At 40.7% G+C, this 9,303-nt stretch overlaps 1 protein-coding gene across 1 annotated transcript; it reads left to right on the top strand.

Annotated features, from left to right (window-relative positions):
- The first annotated feature begins 4,463 nt into the window (after window positions 1-4,463).
- LOC145489511 (uncharacterized) lies at window positions 4,464-7,468 on the top strand. The gene has a single exon (XM_081468494.1). It carries the CDS (start codon window positions 4,726-4,728, stop codon window positions 6,343-6,345), a length of 1,620 nt encoding a protein of 539 aa, XP_081324620.1. The 5' UTR covers window positions 4,464-4,725; the 3' UTR covers window positions 6,346-7,468.
- Window positions 7,469-9,303: the final 1,835 nt, after the last annotated feature.

Here is a 9,303-nt window from a genome sequence, read left to right as displayed (position 1 = left end):
GTGAGGGTAAATATTTAAACATTTTGCGTAATGTACCGGCCTACATTAGCTTAGAGCTTATATTTCTTATTAATAAACCTTATTAACTCGTAATGCATTCTCTTCATGCATTCTCTTAGATTAAATTCCGCTCACATCACTTTGTACTACTTATTAACCGGGAGTGAGGTCAGCATGGGGAAATATCAAACCGAGACCTTGCCGGCAAGGCCGAGGTTTGCGATTTTCCCCTAAGACCGACCGGTCGAGGTTAATAACTAGTTTATTATATGGCCTATGAAAACAGAAACAAAACAAAAACGTCATCCGGTAAAGCGCGTACTTATCTTGCCATGCATTCCTCTTTTCCAGCCAATTTCTTCTTATCCGTTTCCTTCGTCCTGTCTGGTACCAACTCGTTCGTAACTTAATTTTGTGAATTCGCTGTACTTTTCTTAAAAGTTTGTTTGATCAGGGTAATAGAATCGGCACTCTCCGAGTGTTCAAGCATCGTTTTCACCTGCTATAATTTTCAGGAAAAAAGCAACAGTTTTTTTTTTAACTTCCCTTCGCTTTGTTTCAGGAGGCCCGTAATCGGCCCGTGGGCATTACGGGAGAATAATGCCCTAGTATTAGCCAATCAGAGCGCGCGATGTATCAGCTATAAACACTAGCCATATAATAAAGCTTTTTTCTAACAGCCTCTAATTCCTTTCATTTCCGAGAGGTTTCATTACAGCCAAACGGTAGCCTGCGTTGCAGGTGTAGACGGGAAAGGGGTGGGGATGGGGGAGGCGAAAAACCTTCCATCCCTGCTCTCCACCTCCCTCCCCGTTTCCCTCATTAAATAGGGAGTTTTAGCAAATCACGACGGCGACGGCGATGAGAGCGTCACCAAACAAAAGGTTTAACGAGAAGAACAATAGTTCTGCACGTGCGTTTGGAATCTTGGTACATTTCTTAGCCGTCTTCTGCAAAACAACAACGCGAAATGACCACGTTCTACGTATTTTGGAGAACGCGAACCACAATGGCTAACTTTTCGTGTCTTCCTTTGGAATTGAACGCTGTTATTGCATATTTAGCCTGAGCATGTTTTTAGACCCACAGGCGTACTGAAAAGATCTACACAGTTGAAACATTCGAAGGTAAAACATAAATCCATTTTTACAAAGCGTCGTCACTGCTAAAACTCCCTAATATCAATTTCACGGCGGGATGAGAACTTTTAAAATACGCTTGAGAAGCCAGACATGGAAGCCAAAAATAGAAGCCCCGAGTCATAAAGAATAAGCAACATTATTCAGTATAGTTAAGCGAGGATGAAGGTTGTCAGCGTGTTAATCCCCTAAATAGGCCTTGTTCTCAAGATAATTCCTCCCAAGTTGTTTTGAGACTGGTACCCAGCTCTTTCGCGGATGTTGTCATCACGCGCGGTGCGTGGAGGTTTTCGTGGAGGACGAAATTGCGTGTTTAGCTGGTTGGGCTAACTTAGAGAATTTTTCCTAACATTCACCGTTGCTTAAAAAACTATGATAACCCTTTGTTGAGGTTACAACTTAATAGACTGGTATTTGGAATTTCCTTCGATTTTATCCCAATACAATAAGTCCGAACGTCCTCACAAAAAGCAAAATTTACCACCATTTGTAATAAAATAATGTAAATACCATACAGTGGAATGAATTTAGCACTGTCACTCTTGCAATTGACGCACGTACTAAACATTAGGAATTTCATATTCCGCTGTTGGTTTAATTTCATTATTTTCTTTGTCTAAGGCGAGTAAACTAGCAGTTCATTATAGGAACAGCGACTACCAGTCTGGGATTAACGCCATTAACTTTCCAATTAAAACGGGCAGCAGTACGCTGGTAGAGAGAGGCATGTGGTCACATCTTGTTGAGTTTTACACAAGGCGTGACGGAGCACTACAATCCACAAGAACTTGAATTCACGGCAGAGTCTTTTGGCTACGATCCTCTACAAAGCACAGGTCGAGAATGGTATTATCATCCTGTTGATGAGCTTATTTACCAGGAGTACAGCGACAGAGAAGCCACAAACTTAAAACAACTCGGCAGATAAGGTGTTTGATGTCAGGATTATAAACGCGTGCTCAACAGAGGAAAATGGCGAAACACAAGAAAGTCAGAGATGAAGAAAGAGCAATGGCTTGGAAGCGACTCAGACCGCCATCCGCTCTCCGTACAGTTTGTAAATCAATGTATATTGGAGCTTTGATTTCATTACTTTACTTTACATTGTCGTCTCTCACCTCACTTACAAAAATAAACTTGACTGCTATTTTCACAGAAAGGAGACAATTCCAGTTCAAGTGCAGTGGATGAGATCAATTTCTGGTGTGGTGTCTAGCGTGTGGTACTTTGTGAACATCCTAGTTCATTTCCGCCCATATCAGTTAATGGGACTGAGAAGAAAACTTATTCTGATTTGTGGCCTTTTCTATTGTTTGGAAACACTTTATCGTATCGTTCTACAAGCGCTGAAAATACCGTATTCCAAGTTTTCCACATTACTGAAGATTCCACTCAACACTATGTTTTTTATCAGTTTATGTTGCCAAGTCTCTCTTTTAACGAATCATTTTCGAATGCGACGAACAAGAAGACAGCAGGTGGCCTTTTTCCTACAAATGATACTCCCAGGCTGTTTTTGTTTCATTCTCGCTATGATGTCAGTGTCTTTCATTTACCCCACGTACAACCAACAGCACAAGGAAGGCAAACTGTTAATCGGAACCCTGGTTCCTCTCATTGGCGTCGCACTTTCGCGAATTTCCGTTCAGCAGTTATGGAACATCACTCATCCGGGTTATTCCTAGGTCTTATTAGTCCCGCTGTATTTTTGCTCAGCGGTTATGTTTCGAGTATTACAGGGGATCTTAACAATATACGATCCATCGCCTTTCTTGGATTAATTCACGGTGTTGCAGAAGTTATAGATTAAGAACGAAGCATCATGGTTGTAATTGATCACTTCTGTCATGTCATTTGCAAAAAAAGATCAGCTCCTTGGGGAAGTTTTCGTACTCCTCGCCGCGAAAGACTAATGGCTGATACCGCTACCATGAGCATCAGAGGATGTTGTATGAATCAACTGGAGTAGTGCCTGTAAAAAAATGTTTCAATTCATTTATTTACAAAACGATTCCCTCTTAAAGTTAACGCAGTCTTTGCAGTCAGAACCGTGATCGAGTGGTTTTTCACCAGCGTCTCTCTAGCGATCGAGACTCGCTATCAGAATATGGCTGTCATGGCTGTTTGGCGGAGAAGATGGAAAAGACATATCTTGGTAGCAGTTGTAAATGCGATGCCTTTAGTACTGTGGACTAGTACTAACCTCATAGAGGTTGTACATGGACGTTTCCGTGAAACTAACCAGCCTTCCAAAATGCCGCTCACTTGAGAGTAGCAAAGCTGCAAAGGGTGCTTTCCATTCGCTGAAAAACTCTGGTTTTGACTGCTGAAAATTTCCAGGGACGAATGGAAAAGCATTTACCGAAATTTCCCAATTTCGAGGTATACCCAAATTTCTGGAAATTTCATACCGAGAATTTCCGTTTCAATTGGTTTTTCTCTCCGAATTTCCAGAATTTTCGGTTGAATGGTTCGCTTTCCGGAAATTCAACAATTTACGGATTTTCTGGAAACTTTGCCAAGAAATTTCCGTAAAAGTTGTCCCCGTTTCGAAATTTTCGGAATATTTGGTTTAATGGAAATTAAATAGCTCAAAGTAACTCTGTAGACGAAATCAGAGAAATCCGTAGAAATCACACTCGGGGTACCATTCTACAGAGAGAGATGCCTCTTTCGGTCCTGTTTTATTATTTGTACCATTGACCATAGCTTCCCGAAAAATATCTTTCAATTGAACTCACGTGACGGCCCTTCCGAAAGGAACGAGAAAGAAAAGCAAAATGTATATGTTAACTTTGGAAAGCTCGTGAAAAGGATCGTAGACATACCAACAATAGAAAGCTAAATAGTTTAGTGGCGCTAAATTAGCGTGAAACGCAGGTTAATCAGAGACGCCCATCGGAGTTCTAATTGACGGACCAACTGCCGCAAGCTTGAAGAGAGCTTAAGCGGAAACAAATATTCATGTAGAAGAGAAAAAGTTGTTTCCTTTTTTCCTACTTTTTGGACGATGCATTGCGGAACAAAAAGCATTGCGACGGTAATTGGAAAATACTTTGGTAAGGAGTTTGAGTCGTCATGTACAGCCGGACAAATAAAAATTTGGAATCGACGCTGTTCGGACATTAAATGAGCTGAACCGAAAAGAAAGCGAAAAGTACACTGAGCTGAAATTATGAACTAAATTAGTAGTTCTGTACTTAACTGAAAGAGTAAGGATGAGACAAAAAGATGCCTTTTTTTCTTCAAGCGAAAAACAGCAACAATAGCATTTCAACCATTTCTTATCATCAAGTAATCGTAAAATCAACAAGGTACACTGAATATGATTATAAGATATTTCATTGCAACGCGCTGCTATACGCGCTGGAAGACTGTCAACCTACGCCCACAAGGTTTCCGGAGAAGGACAAAAACGAAACAACAGTTTATTGGCAGCTTTAAATATAGAGATTTTCATCTTTAAAGAGGCCACAAAGGGAAATAATACCGTCCCAGCTCGCACAGATTTATAGAGCAAACGAAGGGTTGTTTACTGGGAACAACTACGATTGTGGTATTGACACTATCTACTTGTCCTAGTAAAATGAGTAGCAGTACACTGATAGAGGTGTTTGGTGATATCGTGTTCAGTTTTACACGAGAAGTGACAGAGCACTACAACCCACAAGAACCTGAATTCACGGCAGAGTCTTTTGGCTACGATCCTTTACAAAGCACAGGTCGAGAATGGTATTATCATCCTGTTGACGAGCTTATTTACCAGGAGTACAGCGACAGAGAAGTCACAAGCTTAGACTATCTGGCGTCTAACAGTCTTCAAATAAGGGTTATAAACGCGTGCTCTCCAGAGGAGGACGAAGAAACACAAGAAGATCAACAAGATGAAGATAGAGAAATGGCTTGGAAGCGACTCAGACCATCTGTTCTCCGTACAGTTTGTAAATCAATGTACATTGGCGCTTTGATTTCACTTCTAACTGCCGCCATCATCGGTTCAGTATACATGTTGATTTCTTATATCTCTTACAAAACTGAACTCAACTGCGAATTTCATGCAGAGGGGTCAATTTCAGTGCAATTACAATGGATAAGATCAGTTTCTGGTATAATATCTTGCGCATTCCTTTACTTGTGGCCCTTTGCATGTTTTCTATTTCTTTTCCGTCCATATCAGTTGCAAGGTTTGAAAAGGAAACTGTTCCTGGTTTCTTGCTTTGTTTACTGTTTAGATTCAATTTATCGTGTGGCCCTACAAGCCCTTGGAATCTCTCATTCAAAGATTTCTTCTCTACAAAAGATTCCACTCAATATTTTGTTTTCTGCTAGTCTAGGCTGGCAAGTCTATCTTCTAACAATTCATTTCCGTATGCGACGGACAAGGAAACAGCAGCTGACATTTTTCTTAAAAATGATACTACCTGGGTGTTCCCATGTATTCATTGGTTACACTGCATCCTTTTTCATTTACCCGGCGTACAGGAAACAAAACGAGGAAGGCAAACTGTTAATTGCACTCTTCGCTCCTCTCATTGGAGTCATAGTCAAAACAATCTCGCGAATTTCCGTTCAGCGATTATGGAACCTTACCCATCCGGGATATTCGTATGCCTTGTTGACACCGCTGTATTTTGGATCAGCGGTTGTATTTCGAGTGTTGCAAGCGGATCTTGGCAGTGTAGAATCAATTGCCATTCTAGGAATAATTCACGGAGCGTTAGAAGGCGTAGAACGAAGCACCATGGTTGTGATTGATCACATTTGTCATGTGATTTGGAAAAGAACATCAGCTATTTGGGGAAGTTTTCGTACTCCTCGTCGTGAGAGACTAATGGCTGATATCGCTATCACGAGCATGTTGTTTGAATCAACTGCTATAGTGTCTGTGAACGGCTTCCTGTACTTGTATCAATTTATTTACTTACAAAACGATTCCCTTTTAAAGTTGATGCAGTCTTTCGCCTTTCATACTTCAGTTCAGCTGGCGATCGAGTGGTTTTTCACTAGCGTCTCTCTAGCGATCGAGACTCGCTATCAGAATATGGCTGTCATGGCTGTTTGGCGAAGAAGATGGAAAAGACATGTTTTAGTCGCGATCGTAAATGTGGTACCATTAGCTCTTTGGACAACTGGAAACCTTTTAGTAATCGTACATGAACGCTTCAATGTGTCTGTGAACAAGCCTTGCAAAATGCCGTTTTCTTGACGGTTAAGAAACTTAAAAAGCCTCCTCGTTTATCTAAACAACCTATACAGTAAGCGATCTCCTTAATGATCACTATGATCAAACGCTGAGGAGTCAATAATAATTACGAGGACATTATCATCGAATATCATCTGAATAAGTTCTTTATGATACAGTCATAGAATAATAGGTTCTACTCGCCCCAAAATTTCGAACTGGCGAAGCTACAGGGCCAGACTTTCAAAGTAGTGAGCTTTCATCCCGTATGAGTCTTGGCAGCACAGAGCGCAATGAATTAGACGTTATTAGTATCACCCAACTAGTGGACTAATGCAAACCCTCCATTTTAATTGGCTACGCTACTAGTCCTCGAGTAGCGAAATTGGCGCAATCGAGCGTGACGCTTTCTTTCGTTTTATTCCCAAATAAATGTTTCTTCAACTTGCATTTGCTAACTTTATTATTGCCTTTTTTGTCCGACTAGTTGGGTGATACTAAAACAATTAGACACTTCGCCCTCAAGGGCCACGGGTCTAATTGTTAATTATACATCAATGTCATTTACGTTAATTATACATAAAATAATTCATATTTGAACTGCGGTGGTAGACGAAAGTGAAGAATGATCATCGCAGTAAATTTTCCAATTTAAGCAATTGGAAAGAAGAAGCCTGAAAAAATCAGGGCTTCAACGGGATTCGAGCCCGTGACCTCCGCGATACCGGTGCGATGCTCTACCAACTGAGCTATGAAGCCACACATTGGGAGCGAGGTCAATTAACTGAGTTCATATCTTCCCGTGAGGAGTGAAATGATGTGAAGTATATATGAAATAATTCATATTTGAATTTAAATTTTCCAATTTAAGCCCTGATTTTTTTCAGGCTTCTTCTTTCCAATTGCTTAAATTGGAAAATTTACTGCGATGATCATTCTTCACCTTCCTTTAATGTCATTTACGTTGGGTTAGGCTCAAAGTGACTGCCGTTGTTTGTCTGATCCACCACCTACTACTAACAAGCAAGCAGTCATATTCAAAAAGATTCTTCTATCTAATTGGGCATTGAGGAATTGATTAGATAAAGTTACTATTGCAACTGACTTATCAAGTGTTTTGTGACTGTTCTATCTGGCGTTTTCTCAAACGAACGCTTTATTGTTGACATAATAGAAATAAAGTTTACTGACGTTTCGCGAAATTGATATCCGTTGAACCAATTCTCCTTGAGACACCTCTCAAGAATAGCATGACATCGTCTGAGAAGGAACAACTAACGACGAAGCTAAACAAGATATTGCCTTTTGATTGCAAGCGTTAACTTTCTCAGATTTGACCAAACTGACTGCAGATGAGAGATGCGATTCCAGCAAATGCAGCTCGGACAGAAAGCCGTGGTCTAATTGGGTTTAAACCAGTCGCTTTACACCAAGTCCAAATACCTAGCTATTTGTCAACTCGAAGTTAATCAAGATAAATAAGCGGCCACCATACGGTGGTTAATTTATCTTTAAACACTTCCAGTTTATAAATATGGCCGGGCGTTTCACTTGGGCACTGTGCCGGGTGATCTCGCGCGACCACTTGCTAAGGACCTGTCCACACTACGCCGAAGGAATTTGAAAACGGAGCTTTCACTCTCCTGAAAATGCATCAGATGTTTTCAGTCCACACTACGCCGGAGGAATTTGAAAACGGAGCTTTCACTCTCCTGAAAACGCATCAAATGTTTTCAATCCACACTACGCCGGAGGAATTTGAAAACGGAGGTTTCACTCTCCTGAAAACGCATCAAATGTTTTCAGTCCACACTACGCCGGAGGAATTTTAAAACGCAACAATCACCGGTCATTTTGTATTTGTGTTTCACGAAAACTTGGTCAGGGAAATCACATAATTATCGTGACGTCATCGATTTCGAAAAGCTATTCAAATTTCGAAAAGTATTCAAATTTCTCCGGTTTGAATAGCGTTTTTGAAAAGTTCCGTTTTGGTGACGGATTACTGTGGAGGTTAGGCCTAACAGTAGAAAAAAAAATGCGTTGTCAAATTTTTTCGCCGTACTGTGGACGCTGCCAAAGCTTTTCTCGTAGTTTTATGGCTCACTTTTCTAACAGAATAAACCTTCACATGAAAGACTGAGTTTCGTTTTCCACCAACTTTCTTTTCCTTCCTTTTTTGGAAGCATCAGACGCCAGTTAACGTTGTCACTCTTACCAACCTCATCCCTGGTCTTTATTGTACGGAATTCGCTTTGTCTGGTCCGTACTATTCCCCGGTATGGCCATCGCGCTTGGTTAAAAAGATATATACATGTATATAAACTGATTGCTATACATGGTTGTCAGTGAATTCGGTTGCGAAAGTCATCTATTTCACCAAGAGACCATGATCTTGATTTCACTAAGTAATTTTGGCTGTTTACTGCTGTTGGTGTCGTTGACGCATCAACCGACATAATTGTTTTGGTTCTTCTTCCGCCACGCCTTGACTTTTTAGGTGATTCTTGTTTAGGGACCGTTCATTTTTTATAAGGTAGGGGGGGCTGGTGGGATTGGGGGGGGGGGGCCATGCGAAAAAAAATGGCTTTCGAGGGGGGGCCATCCCAAAAAAATAAGGGGAAAAGGGGGGGTGACATGAAATATTTTAGTAAAACTTTAAAATGGCATAATGTTTGAATATCAAAAAAATTGCTATAGAATAAACATAGAAGGCAGGATACAAATTTATTACAAACTTTCCTTCTGCTTTAAAAAAACGTTTAGCGACAAAAAGCATTTGTAGCTACTGAAAAGAAGTATTTAACACTGTTATTTTCGAATGCAACTTTCACTGGCACTCATCTTCATCTCCGCTGTCGTCGAGTTCTTCGTCGCCGCTTGTGCTGCTATGGGAGTCTCTTTCACCAATGCTGCAAGAAGCAGCACTGCTTTCCGTCAGAGTGTACTCTTCAGGGTACATGAAGGTGTAAACATAATCTC

Source organism: Orbicella franksi, chromosome 6 (genome assembly GCF_964199315.1).
Source record: "Orbicella franksi chromosome 6, jaOrbFran1.1, whole genome shotgun sequence".
NCBI classification, from domain to species: Eukaryota; Metazoa; Cnidaria; class Anthozoa; order Scleractinia; family Merulinidae; genus Orbicella; species Orbicella franksi.
This window is presented reverse-complemented; position numbering and strand designations above follow the sequence as displayed.